This window comes from Mchenga conophoros, linkage group LG7 (genome assembly GCF_057382185.1).
Source record: "Mchenga conophoros isolate Kocher_MC1m ecotype Shallow Benthic linkage group LG7, M_conophoros_male_GT1.1, whole genome shotgun sequence".
In the NCBI taxonomy this organism is placed as follows: Eukaryota; Metazoa; Chordata; class Actinopteri; order Cichliformes; family Cichlidae; genus Mchenga; species Mchenga conophoros.
Window position 1 is genome coordinate 38,086,850 of NC_140532.1, and position 14,969 is coordinate 38,101,818.

At 37.3% G+C, this 14,969-nt stretch overlaps 1 protein-coding gene across 4 annotated transcripts in view; it reads left to right on the plus strand.

Moving 5' to 3' along the window:
- Positions 1 to 14,969, plus strand: part of il11ra (interleukin 11 receptor subunit alpha) — a 67,355-nt gene that overhangs the window by 44,944 nt on the left and 7,442 nt on the right. For all 4 annotated transcript variants that reach the window (XM_085279167.1, XM_085279168.1, XM_085279166.1 and 1 more), the window contains 6 exons: positions 5,853 to 5,949; positions 9,856 to 9,922; positions 11,604 to 11,770; positions 12,432 to 12,546; positions 13,329 to 13,489; positions 14,591 to 14,754. In XM_085279167.1, coding sequence (XP_085135293.1) covers positions 5,853 to 5,949; positions 9,856 to 9,922; positions 11,604 to 11,770; positions 12,432 to 12,546; positions 13,329 to 13,489; positions 14,591 to 14,754 — 771 coding nt within the window. The remainder of the gene's footprint in view (positions 1 to 5,852; positions 5,950 to 9,855; positions 9,923 to 11,603; positions 11,771 to 12,431; positions 12,547 to 13,328; positions 13,490 to 14,590; positions 14,755 to 14,969) is intronic.

Genomic DNA, 14,969 nt, shown 5'->3' on the forward strand with positions numbered 1-14,969 from the left:
TTTATACGTTTTGTTAAAAAAATTATTTAAAAACTTGAACAAAACAAAACTTGAACAAAATGATTTAGCCTATGGTATGATGAGGAATGGGCGATGAAATATTTACTCAAACAAACAAAGGTGTTCAGAATATGGATGTTTTACTGTGTAGAGAGTATAGCCAAGCACTCACTGAGGAGTAAAGTAGTTAAAAAAAAAACAATTTATTCAGGTCTGAAAAAGCTAGCAGGCTAGAGATGGTGGACAGTCATCAATATGAATACCTCGTGTGAGATATCAGGTTAGAATTTGTTTTATCCAAGGATCTGAATAAATATTCCCTTTACCCATTCATGCCTGTCAACAAATATTTACCTTTTTTCACATTAGACAACAGTAAATATGACAATGTCACCCATGAGAAATTAAAACTGTTTCCAGACATAGTGTACCTAACATTGTTGACTTTGTTGATCTCATAAAGTGATAGCTTTAGACACCAGTATCCATTCTCAAATAGCTGCCCAGAGTTTGCACTAGACCTTATTTATGTTTGTTTTTTGAAATAAGGAAAAAATCCTTGGATGTCTATAGTGGACTTTGGGTTTGTGTGTTTTGTCTTACAGTAACATGTCTTACAGTAACATTCGACTTGAGCATGCTACACATGTTGTGCTAGTCCTCCACCTGGTAGTTGGTAATGTGTTCTTCTAGTTTTGTTCTTTAGTGGTGGTAGGCAGACAGCTAATACATGCATCACAACCACCTTCTGCTGTTAGTATCTCATTAAATAATAGTAAAGATTGGTAAAACATAGAAAATACATATTTTAAGACCATTCCTGCATAAATCACTGCTGTGCAAAGGTTGAATTGTCACTACACTTTTGAATGTGGGACCTCCATCATTGGACTCTTCAGCACATACTGCAGTGCAATAGGCAAATCATAATATAGTGTAAGTTTCATAATACTATTATTATATGAATTAGTGTTATAATACCCGAGTGTTGGGTAGCTCCACCTAAGTAATGTAGCTAAGTCTGTGTAAAAATGGAGATCGCAGTCTGAGGTTTAAAGTTGCTGAGTGTGTGATGTGTGACATTACGGCACTGAATGTAACACTGCTGTGCCAGAACACCAGTGGAAAGTGGAGTCTTTGCTCCCCTATCTGGTTTTCAAAAACATCTTTAGGCGATTCAATTTTGCGAGACACTGATGGTGCCTTAGTTTTTTGGCAAACACACATGCTACACCTACTAGAAAGGAAGCAGTACCAATGGATCAGTCTGATATTTTCCTTAAAAATTTTGATTGTTAAAAGATGTTATGAAAAAAAAATATATAAGATGATTTAAATCAGCTGTAAATTTCTGATAAATGAGTTTGTAATCATGGGTTTAAACTGTTTTAACCTGGAACTGAGCTTGTGCCAGTACTAATAAGAAGATATGGCTGAACATATAAAAGTAGGACTTCTAAATCTAAATAAATGGTTTCTGATTATCTGAAATTATGTAGAGCTAAAATAAATTTATTTTTTTTAGGGTTTACTTGTCTTTTGTGACAAAGTAGTCAGCTTTATAGTTTTGCATAAGTTTCGTTACTTAAAAATATTTTAAAATTGTGTCACATAACTTCAAATAGATAGCAAATGGTCTTTAAAATGGAGGCATTACAAAGTACATTGTACAATACTTGGTACAGCAGCTTGAATTTGTGAATCCAGTGAGTGAATATGATGAACATTATCTCTTTGAGATAGCTGATCTGCACTGATGCTGCTTAACGGCATAATTAAGTATCTTTAGTCCAATGGTGTGGGTTTACATGGCAAACAATAGGTGTGAGTGTTTCGACACCACTACACCCTACCATTGTGTTTTGCCCTGTGTATCACTATGCTTTTGTTTTGCTCTGAGATCATTATGCAGCCGTCATCCTATTTGGCTTACATTAAGTCCTACCATTAACTGTATTATTTTATTCACAACACTCTAAATCAGTGTCTAAAATTTACTAAACACATCGTAACCATTGCTTAGACATTGGCAAACTCACAGCACTTACATCAGCCAAACACAACACCTTCATGTCCAGATGAAAGCTGATTATTTATTTTATGGTTTAAACAAACATATGATCTCTTTTGCTGAGATGCCAAGAACCAGAGGTGAATGGTTTAAAGTGCTTTTGAATAGACATCGACATATTTGTATTGCTAGTATAACACAAAATTATGATGGAAGTATTGTGATTCCTCAAAATCTGCTGTAAATGGTAACATAGGGAACTATGAATTATTTTTTCCACTATTTACAAAAGTAAAATAGGATTCATTATTAAATTGATTTGTAGTCTCAACAAATGATATTTTGCAACCTATTCTTTTTTCATGTTTGTCTAATCCACACACATGCTATGTTGAGAATTACGACAATGATTGAGAAGGTAGCAGTGAAAATGTCTGTTGTCTAAATTTTGGCGCACAGTGAAAAAAAAAAAGCCATTAACTAAGAAAAAAAGACATTGATATCAAATAAGAGTTTATCTCATGTCTTTTGTGTCATGTATTGCTAAAATCTTGCCGTAGGTATTATTATAGGAACCAAAAAGTATGTCTGAAGCTTTTTGGAACAAACTTTTTTTCCCCCTGAAACGAAACAATGATTCCTAGACTCAGATTGCTTTTTTAAGGTTGTCTTTGGAAAGGATATACGATATTGTGCAGAAGTCTTGAATCACAGCTCATTTTTAGGGTGAATTGTTCTTTACTTTGTGAAGAACTTTTTCTTTTCTTTTTCTTTTTTTTTCTTTCTTTTTTTTTTTTTACCGAGTTTTACAATAATTTTTTTAAAGTGCTATTGACTAATAGCTCCCCAGACCCTTTGATAGGAGCAGCCTGTCATTAAAGTACAGTTTGTTTCCATTTAGTTGAACCTGTCAAAAATGTGAGATAAGACAGTTTGACAGGCAAATAGTATTTTTGTGCCAACAAGATGATTCTCAAAAAGCTATTAGCTTAAAACTTGGGACATCTTGTTATAGTGTGAACTGTATCCTTAAAAAACTGGACAAGTGCAAGGCGAAAGAAGTTGCACCAAAAAAAGAGCCAAAATCCTATTTACAGCTAAGGAAATTGGGGGGGAAATCCAGCAAAACCTGACACAGCACCTGAGAGATGCACCTTTAGCTGATTCATCTGCTGTTCACTGAAGCTTCTTAAGAAAGGGCACCAGTGAGAAAAGACTGACGTATTCCAAATTACACAAGAACTGGATTGAAAATCAGTGGTAACAAGTGTTAAGGACTGATTAATCCAAATGTCAAATACCTGATTCTAATTGTTGTTGATATACACAGAAGAGGTAAGGGGAGAGGAACAACAGTGAGTGTCTACAGTCATGTGTAGACTCTCACAGTTGGAGGCTCTGTCATGGGTTGGGGCTGCATTTCAACCAGTGGTTTTGGGGATTGTATCAAAATTGATATAATTATGAACTCAGAAAAGTACCATGAGATTTTGATCCACCATCTGGAAACCATCTGATTGGCAGCGGCTTCATTTTCTTCAGTATGACAACAATCCCAAACACACTGCTAATGCAATAAAAGCATACCTGGATAGAAAAACACAGTGGAGCACTATCATCCATGGATTGGCCTTTCCAAAACCTGGATCTCAGCATTGTTGAAGCAGTGTGGGATGACCTTGGCAAAGATTGAAGCAAAATGCAGCCAAGATCCAAAGAAGAGCCCTAGAAAAACATCGAGAAAATAGGGTGCATTTTGCACAACATTGTATATAAGCTTAAAAGTCAAAGAACTTCTAACCACTCTCTTTGAAATGTTTCTCACTGTTATGCTATTCTATAATGACCATGCCATAAAACTGTAAATATTAAAGAAACTTGACTATAAGGTGGTGATGTTAGTATACGTACTCATGGAAAAATCTCGAGTGTACATTAGACTAAAAAGAAGAAAAAAAGAAATAGTCCCCTGGATTTGGAGGTGGAGGTTAATTAATCTAGCACTTGATTTCTCCGCCTACTCCCTTCTTTGTGTTTCTTGTTATCGTCGGATTTCATACCACGAAAAGACTGTTAGATAAGCTCACTGAAGGTCTCTGTGGCCTTCTAACTCGCTCCTGATATTTTCTTTCATGAACCATGTTTCTCTCTGACATTGAAAGAAGTGCAGTTTCTGTACAAATAAAAGAAGTTTGTTCTTACCTCATTGTGATGACTTCACCAGGCAGGATTAACCCACAATCAACCCTACATTTTCATTTATACAAACATGACATTGAGCAGTTCAAAAGAGTGAAGTTGAATTATGAGTAACTTTATAACATTATAAAATCATTGTGCTTCTTATTCTTTGCTGTGGGTCAAACCAATTTTTCTGGATTTATTTTTAATTTTTTTTAAACATGCCTGATTAAACATTTTTATATGTTATTTACTGATGTGTGTCTCATATGGATAAAGAAGCAGTCAGGAAGGGTTCATGTGACTGTCCCTGAGCTTGTGTGGAGTTGGAACTTTCTTTTTCTTTTTTCTTTTTTTTTTTGAAGTCCTTGCTTGCCTTGTCTGTTTTTTAATCACACTACACAGGAAGACATCCATAGTTTTGCGTCTTGTTGTTTAAAGTAAAATTGTTGCAAGTTATGTGGTTATGTAACAAAGGATAAAAGCATTTAAAGCTCGGTGCACTTTCTCACATTCACACATCTGACCAATCATTGTGTGAAATATAATGAGAGGGTTTGCTGAAATGATCTGGTTTCTGAAAGTTCCAACAGGAAGTTTTTAGAGAGTATCATCCCCTTATCTCATTTCGCAGTTTCTACATATTTGATTTTTTTCCCCTCGCCTCCTCTCTGTGTGCGTCAGTCCCTCCTACCTCAGACACAGGAGGAAGAGATGCGAGGAGATAGGAGTCGAGGCAACTGGCATTTTACAAAATGAGACATTCGTGGTTGGCAGCCGTCAGTTTAAAGCAATGTCAATTAGCTATGACGGGTGGCACGGCTGCACCATGCTTTGCCTCTTGAATACACTTAATAGTGTTCCAAAAAATTTTATAGATTTAATTTTATACACAATGCTAAATTGCAATCAAGCTGTACTTTGCATGTAGTGCTAATTAGGAAATGTAGCATGCCAACAGTGCAGATACAGACATCATCATGCCTCATATCTTAGTTTAAGAATGCCAGCAGATAATTAGACTTTAGCTCCAATCATCACAGTGATTGGAGCCTAAACACTGAACCTTCATTGTCTTAAATTCAGAACATCTGGGAAAAGAAATGGAGAATTTATAGAAAACTTGAAGATAGATGACTTCTCCAACACATGTGGAGCTGACGATCTTTTTTTTTTTTGGCAAATGGAAACCTAGAGTCTTGTCCAACATATTTTCACTTTTGTTTTATTTGGGAAATCTGTTTTTAATTTTGAGGAGAAAAAAATCTCTCAACAGTTCCACCACTGAGAGATGGAGGCAAACAGTGGTCTTGGCCAGGCTCTATGCATTTTTGGACTTGGATAGTTTCTGATACTGAATTTTCAGTAATAAGGAAGAAGCATGTACGGCATGATTTGTCAAGTAATTGCATGGAACATGTTTCTAAGCCATTTATACATCGGTATGTAGTTTCTGCTGTGAGGAAACTGACAAAAGAAATGGAAAATTCAGGTTGTTTATGGGCACATTTTTGTTTTCATACCAATTTTCTAGTACAAAATGGACCCAGAATGGAGGTGATGATGATGATAATGCTGCTGCTGCTCATGTTAATGCTTTAAAATAACTCCTAATCATAATGCTACCTCTATTCCTGACTCGATCTCTCTTTCTTTCTAGATGCCAGGCCTTTTGTTCAGCCCTGTGTGTCTGACAGTCATCTGGTTTTTATCGTGGTCACTGTGTCCCAGTTGTGCTCAGATCTGGACCGATGAAGGTGAGACACATGCGCACACACAAACTGCATTTGAACACTTTGCGGAAAGACCTTTTCTGTTTTAACAAGAAGATCTGTGACAGTGCACTTTCAAATTCATGTGCAAACACATGTACTTACACACATATTGTGTTAAGGATCAGGGACAGATTCCTGTGTCAGCTATTTTGGGTGCTCTTGACTTATCTTGACTGCAAGTACTTGTGAGATATAAAGCTCCTGCAACAGAATGGAAGAAGGAAACATATTTTTAATTTCTTTTCTTTTTTTTTAAACCCAGTGCATTTACTATGAAAAATGAAATTGTTAGAAGAGCCGTGACCAGAGAAAGTCTCATTACTCACTTTTGTTCCAACAAGAATTTTATTGTTGAGCCTTTTTGGCCTTAGTGCACAGATTTCTACAGCATTGAGATTCTTTCTCACTTTCTTTTTTTCTTAATTACTCCAACAAAATGAACAGCTTGCCCATAGACCTTCAGCTGAAACTGTCAAAATGTTTCCTTTTCAGTTCTCCTTTTTTCCCCTTCTTTTCCCTGCAGCAATTCCACACTCAGTTTTTATTGTCTGGAAAATACTAAGTTTCACACAGCTTGCAATTTCTGTGTCCACCCTGCCATCGGATTTCAATGTTAGGAGAGACCTGCAACCTTCCTGTGTGTGTGTGTGTGTGTGTGTGTGTGTGTGTGTGTGTGTGTGTGTGTGCCTATGCACGTGTGTCCATGTATGTGGGTATGTGTACTTAAATGCACATTTATGTGTGTGGTTTTATGTCTGTGTGCGCCTGTGCACATGTCTGGGTCCTCTTGCCAGAGGCAGAATCAGATATGAGTGGAACGCTGCGGGTTTGGGGAATAATGTACTTCACTGCCAATAAAACATGAATACACACATTCAGACCAGCCAAATCTTTGAGCTGCACCAAGGCCCCGGGTAGGACACATACATGCTCACACACTCACAAACGCAGAAACAGAGGGAGGATTTTGTGTGTGTGTGTGTGTGTGTGTGTGTGTTTTCAGTGGTTGAAGGGGAAAAGAAAATCTGGGTAAAGCTGTTGGGAGAGGCTCTACAAGAACAAAAGTGGAGGGAAGGAAAGTATTACACAGAAGATGAAACAATACGAAAAGATAAAGGTGAAAGGTAATATTTAACCTACTACGCTTGTTTTGTTATATGGACACAAGTGGGGTTGAATGATTAAACCTTTTTATATAGAAGTTACAGTTAAATGGCTACTGGTTTAGCTTGCAGGTTAAGCAGGTACCCATATCCCAAAAGGCTAAATGCAGCAGCCCAATCTCAACTTGGACCCGAGGGCCTTTGGAGCATGTATGCCCTCACACGCTTTCTCCCTGTTTTCTGTTCACTGCACAATGCACACGTATCTAATCAAGGTGGAAAGTCGAAATGCATAATTAAAATAAGAAATTGCAATGCAATATATTCATTACACATAAATTGAAATGTTGCATATCTTTTCTTTTATTTTGATAATTATGACTTATAGCACATGGAAATTAGAAATCAATTATCTCAGATTATTAGAACATTTACTAAGATCAATCAAAAAAGGATTTACAATAAAGAAATATATAACTTCTAAAAAGTATGTCTTATTTGCTTGTGGCTCCTTTACCATGAATCACTCAATCACTGCTGGGTAGCTTTGATAACATACCTTAGCTCACCTGTATTTTGGAGTTGGTTATTTCTCATCTTTCGGACAAATACCTCTGGCTGTCCAACAAAGCACAGTAGTGACATCAGGAAACAATTTGGCAGTAGTTTGGGCACCATGGGGAAATGCCAAGTCCTACTGGAAAAGGAAATAGTTGGCTTTAGACTTTGGATAAAACCAACCACCACCAACATCGGTTGATGGTATGGCACGCCAAATCATTAAAGACTCCAGAAATGTCAGTCTGTACTTCAAACACCTTGGATTCTGTGCCTTCAAGTCTCTAAGACCTTGATCTAGCAATCGTAAAAGTAAAGTATTTATTTATTTTTCAGAAATCTGTAGTTTTGTTTTTTTGGATTTTTTTTGTTTGAGTTTTGCCTGAACCCTTACAAGCTTTTTTTCTTTTAATGTTTCCAGATCTTACTCATTAAGTTGTTGATTGAAGAGCAATTAAACTGATCAAATTAATTCAAACCGTAAATAACAAGATGCAGGCTTATTTTTATTTCCATTATTGAAACTGGAGAGCGTTTTTCTCATTTTGAAAGTTTTAGATGTATCTTTCTATCACAGCTCTGTTTCTAATGTCACTCAGCTTTGTACTCTCCTCTTTGAGCATTTATCTCCTACGCTCAAAAATATAAATGCAACCACAAAGTCACTGTGGATCATTGTTCCTCTTTTCCCAGCGGTCTCATTTTGCACAGCTACTAACAGCAGGAGTGCCAGTGAAAACCAAATATTGAAACTGCTGTCAGTAAAGTCGTCATCTTGAGTATGTGTCAAATTTAATTTAGGATTTACTTAGTTGGTCCCCAAAGGGCATACGCAGTTGTTATGGGAGGGGGAAAAATAATATATGTAACAACATATAGTAGATGCCTCTTCTTCTCCATGTGATTTCTGAACATAAAAGGAGGTTTCAGCTTAATGAAGCCACTTTATTAAGTTTGTTACAAGATAATAAGATACAAAAAAAGCTGAATTAATGGAAAATGCAGAATCACAAACCTGGGGTAGATTGTTTGCTACCAAGGGAGGAGAGGTCGGCAGGGAGTATGCATGCCTGAGTGATTGAGGTTAACATTAATGAAGGTGTGTTCGTGGCAGACTGGCAGTCAGTGTTTTTGTTTTGTTTTTCTTTTCCTTCACACTGAATCTACTATAAATGCTGGCATTCACTTTTTGTAGCCAAGCTAAACATACACACAGATACTCATACTGGAGATAGTGTATCAAGTTTGCAAATCACTACAGCCACCTCAAATATTTGCTCAGGTATACACTAGTCTTAGTATTCCTTCAAATCTGCACCACCCTGCAATTTTGTGTGACAGCATGTTGTAGTTTTGCAGATTACAAAGAATATTACTGATATCAAAATTTCATATCCATAGTCATTAGTATCCATTGTTGCTGGATTTAAATTGGAGAATGATCTTTAAAACTACAAGGTTACATCTGTATCTAATCTTACATTGTTTAATAAATAATATACCAAAAAGCCCTAAACTGTTAGGTTGCCATAGTTGTCTATGGATTAAAGCATAGCTGCAGCAAAGCTGGTGAAGAGGAGGATATCAGAGATAAAACCTAAAAAATCTCAGCAGATAAAACTAAAGTTATCTCCATTATTCAATACAGCAGTAATTTGAAATAGAAATAAATACAAGTCACCGTGAAATATGTTACTGTGTCTTTGTGAAGTTAAGACTGGGAAACCAAGGTGATTTTGAGTCTTCTGTAATCAATGAGTGAGCGTTATCAACAAGAAAATTGAAGGTTCCATATTGTAGAAAGTGAACACTTTTCATATTACAGCACTTCCAAGTTTAAAACTCTCACACGACCTGCCGTACTGTCTCCTTTTGTAGAAGCCAGTACGACAGGATGTTCCTGGTATTTTGGTGAAACGTTTCACTGATCCTCTGTCCATTATTAAATGGCTCCCAGATTGGATTTGCTGATACACAGTAATATTACTTTAATGATGGAGCAGCTTTATACTGTGAGCCAAAGTCTCCTCAGCCTGGTGTCTGCAGGATCCCTTGCCTTGTATGGTCATGTTATTGTGACACGGCAGAATATACTGTAAATGGTGCCGCTTGAATCACATTAATACAGACAATGCTGACACATGGTATGTTAGATTGTGCAATGTGCAGATACTGCAAGCCAGACAACACAGTGCTTTAATATTTTATGCGATGTCTGTGTTTGCAGTGTCAGGCGAGCAGTATGGGCGCTTGGAGTCGAATGTGACACTGGCATGCAATAATTCGGAAATCAGGTAAGGAAGAAAAAAGAGCAACACACTAGCACACTTGTTGTGGTGTTGGAAAGAGTTGTTCAGTATAGCATCTCCATGCATTTGCACGCAGAGCAAATTTGTCATAAAGGTTTTGATGATATTAATTGATATACTGAAAAACTGTTAGACTCATTGTTTTTCTTAGTTATTTTCTTACTCAGAAGGTTCATTTTTAATGTTGGTGTCAAAAGAAGTTTGCCATAGTCCCCAGTGTCATCGGCCTAGAAACCAGTTTGCGGCCATCTGTTAACTACCATTAGGGTCATTAGGGAAGCTGTTTCGAGAGTGGTTGCTGGAGTGTGCTGTGAATTCAATCGCTAAGCCTCAGTCATATTGGCTTAAGGCCAGTCAGTCACTGGTAACCACTGGTCGCTGGGGAATTGTGCGTGTATTCCCAGAGCGGTTGCAGGAAATTGCTTGCTTTTGCCAGGTTAAATTCATTGCAAAGAAGTACATGTTAATGCCCCCAAAACCTCCTCTGATTACTTTGGTCACTTCAGTTTGCTGCTATTTCCTGTAGTATGTAGGGTAGACATCGAATTGACACACAAAGACTTGCCACTTACTTGCTAAGATGCAGTGCAAATCAGGAAAATATAATGTTGCACCTTTTTAAATGTGCTGGTTTCAGCTGTAAAGCACAATTTTTCAAGTTTTACTACAATTTGGTGGTTTGGTGCAGATAGGCCAGGGTCTTGGGTGAACCATGGGTGAATGCGGCAATCCTCTAGCAACCAAAGCAATCACAAGGAGGTTTTTAGTGCTCCTTCCTCAACCAATTTTAGCCAACAACCACTTGCCAGCCAATAGGAATATATTTTTCACTAGTGACTGGAGGTTGCCAAGTGGTCTTTAGGCCTGCTTAACCGAGGCCTTAATTACAACAAAGAAACTTAACAGCAGATATCTTACTTAAAAGAAAAACCCGTAAGCTTTACAGAGATGAGACAAAAATAAGATACTACACATAACTGAAGCATAATGCCAGCAAATTCCATCAGAAAAGATTCTGAAGAATTAGTTGATTATACGAACATATACTGTGTCGTCCACAGGACTATAGAAACCTTATCTTTTTATGGCGTATACCTAATTGCTCAAATGGTCAGTCTCAGGTATATTCATGCCTTTACTCTACTGCTAAAATTGTTCATTGTCCTGTAGTGTATTGTATGTGCCTTCATCCTGTTTTTGTCATGCTTGAGTGAAGCACTGGCGTGTTTAACAGTAGTTTTCTGCCCATACAGTTACTATTGGCTTCAATAGCTGCAAGTTAACAGTTATCATTAATTTGGTTAACTTTACTTGCACCTTTCTTGTCATAATGCAGCTAAATAATGTACATGACTTGACATGAATAAGGACGGCTTCTTAATGGCATCAACAAACTGTGCATTTTGTTATTGTTTGACTTACATAGCAGAAGAAAGTAGTGTGTTGCTCAAAAAAAGTAATAAGATGTACTTCTTTATTTTAAACAAAAGGGGGGCTGGCACAATAAAAATGAATGTAATATAACCTGTACTGATGTTGTGTTAGTTGTAGTTTCTTTATAAATGAATGTTGTAACATGTATGTTTTTGATATTAGGTGCTTACTGTTATTGTTCTAATCTAGGATTGGAAGCATAATAACCAAAGTCTAACATGTCCCTGACTAGGTTACCTGTGTCGTGGCATCTCAGCCACAGCGCAGTGTTACCATGGCATCAAGTGACACCAAATGGAAGCTTAGTCCTGCTGCGTGTCAACCATTCAGCGCAGGGCACCTACAGCTGCTATGACAACAGTGGGCGGCTCCTCCGTTCTATAAAACTCAGGCTGGGCCGTAAGTGTTCCTGTGACTTGTTAAGCTTGCTCTTAATTTATGGGTTAGCACCATTAAAAAGGTCTGTTCTGTATCTAGTCTTTTGGCATGGGACTGCAGCCTTCAAAAATTCAGTTTTCTAAGCAGAAACCTGTTTGCATCCCTGTGTTACAGGCCCCATGTATACAGTAAGTCTCCCAATCCCCTACAGATCTTAGAGGAAGTTTATGTTTGTGCCCCTGAGAAATTCTCATTTCTTTTACAAATTTATCTCAACATGTTTTTATTTCCCTCTGGATCTGCATTTTTAATGAAGGAATTTAACAGGACAACTTACTGAAACAGTGATAATCAGAGCACCAATGCTGGTCCTCAGAGGAAACTGGTCTTATCGTTTATCAATTAGACAAAATTGCCTCCCACTTCCTATAACTGTCTTGCACAGGAAGCATCTCCCTAAGTAGGCTTCCTTTTGAAGTTCAGGGAATTTTTCCATGGTACTGGTCATTCAATATTTTGGTTAATGTGCAGGAAACTAGGGCACAGACACCGAGCTGTTAATTTTAGACTTGAAGACAAGCCATATAAACTTTAAAATATATAACAACTTATAACAGAGCTCTGAAAAACATCACTCCCTTTCTATCCTGAAAATGATCTATGCCTTACTACTGTTCCCCAGATCCCCCTGGGCGGCTGACCATTTCCTGTCAAGTGCCCAATCACACACATGTTCGCTGCTCCTGGGTAGAAACTGTAAAGACCTTTCTGCCAGCAGAGTATAATGCCTCCTTCAGGTAAGAGCTAGTTACTGCACAGAGTTGAATTTTGAATGCAGTGTGTATAGTTTGAGTAGTATGCTAATATATAGTATATATCAAATTATCCTTCTTTGAGTCTGCTGTTCTTCCTCCAACTTGTCATATGGCTCTTAAGCTGGGCACGCATACCTTTGCAAACTGTAGTGTTCTCAAACAGGAAACAATACACATTTAAAGTGTTTTCATGGACTGCAGTAGACACTAGCAGGAACAAGACTGACTCTTAAGGACTGCTGAGTAAAGATTAGACATTCAGCTGGTGGACAATTCAACAAATAAATAATAAGTGTAAACAAATACAGTCACAATATGACTTTTCTACTCTGAGATGTAAGCATACTGAAGCACTGAACCACAAAAGGGCTATTAGATCTGTTACCTTTTTGCTGTTGAGGTAAATAATTTCACTTGTGCCATTGTCATTTCTGTTCATTTTATCTTTTGTCTCACTGGTAAATGTTTGGCACACTTCGAAAAAATTCTTATTGGGAAACACTAGAAGAGACTGATTCTTAATAATTCATCTGGAATTTACAGACCACACACTACACAGCTTTATCTGGTCACTGTAAACACCATAAGCCTTGGCGGAACAGACTCTCAGAGCTGACATGTACACACTACATTTATATCAGCCTGACATTTATTTAGAGGCTTCAGTATTGAGCTGTGGTGAATTGGTTGTACTATCTTTGCTGTTTTTAGCACATATTTCAGTTGTCATTAACTCTAAATAGCATTTTTTGTGTGTTTTTAAGCAATGGTAAAGAGTGGAGCCCATGCATCGTGGACGTCACCCAGAAGCACTGCGATGTAGTTCACCCTGCTTTCTGGCAGCCCATCCATACCCTTAGAATCACAGAGACGAATGCACTTGGGTCTAAGAATACAACCGCCAGTGTTAAATTACACGAGCTATGTAAGATCACGCTAAACACACTTGTGTAATATAGACCTCATATATACATTACATTTTAAGGATTTTTTTCCCATTTCCAAAATATTACCTGCATTATGAATAAACACACAAAACAAATTCTGGGAACACAAAGTGGAATTTCACACATGCACAGGTAAAGTTAAAGCAAACTGGTGTGTACAGAAGACAATGCATCATGATATCTAATGACACACGCCTGTCTTTGTTACTGCTGTTATGACCATGCCCTTGTGATTCTCATATTATGACCTAATTCATCCTGTTTTGCTGCATCACTGTCAAAGATTTACAGTTAACAAACAGTCAGGTGAATAAACAACACTGAGACACTTGTGTAGGTTAACGTGCTGCACGGGTGAAAAGCTCAGAGCGAATCACCCCGAACTGCAGTATTCGTTTATTTTTATAGGTTACATCGTCAATATGCAAATATAATCACATTTCCTGTTACGCAGGTCCTGATGCTGTCTGTGTGTAAGCTGTGTGTGTGTGTGTCACAGAGTATGTGTGTTGCAGGTCAATTTCTAAGAATAATATAATGCAAGTCAACTTCTGCGGATATGTATTTCTGTACTGGTCTCTTGCGGTAAATGCCAGTGTCACAGGGTTAGCTTCCTGTTTCTACAGAAAACTGTGTCTGGTGAAATATGTATAACATAACTTTTGAAGAATAAGCAAATAAAACAATAAAAACTACCTAACAATCACTGTCTACATTTTCACTGCTCTCGAATAGAGGCGTTCATAGCTGTTTGAGATCTGTGAATGGCCATTAGATGTTGTTCACCATTTTTCCCATTCTCTGCATTTTTGTTTAACACACAGGTGAGGGCAATATTTAAAACAATGACAATAGTTAATGAAATCATTGAAGTTAAATTGGATTCATTGTACCAGTTGTACCAGGTCATGATTTTGTTTCAACATACTTTATTTCATTAACGTCATTATTTTAGAGTTTTTGATCACCAATAGTAACATCAAAGTAAAACAGCATGAGAGATTTTGTATGTTTTTTGCCCAGTGAAAATAACAAAATATAATACTTAATCAAATTTGATTTAATCCTGTGTTTTCCAGTAAAACCAGACCCTCCAGAGTCAGTGTTGGTGAAGGAACTTGGAGGGTATCCAAAGAAGCTACTGATCTCATGGAGATTTCCCTCTTCCTGGCCCCAGCATGATGCTTTTCCTTTGATATTTCATATCAGATATAGGCCACAGGGCTCTATGTTCTGGTCAGAGGTTCGTAAGCAAGACCGTTGATTTCACTTCAATGTCGATGGGGTTGTAGTTAGGAATAAACTTGAACATGCACATTGGAGAAAATATAAAAAATGTTTCAAATATTTTACCAGCAGTTGAAAATAATTTTTTGATTTCCAACTGATAAAGCACAACTTTCTGCTTTTATAAACTGAGATAAAACATTAAAAGCCGCACAACTGTTTCACTGTTTT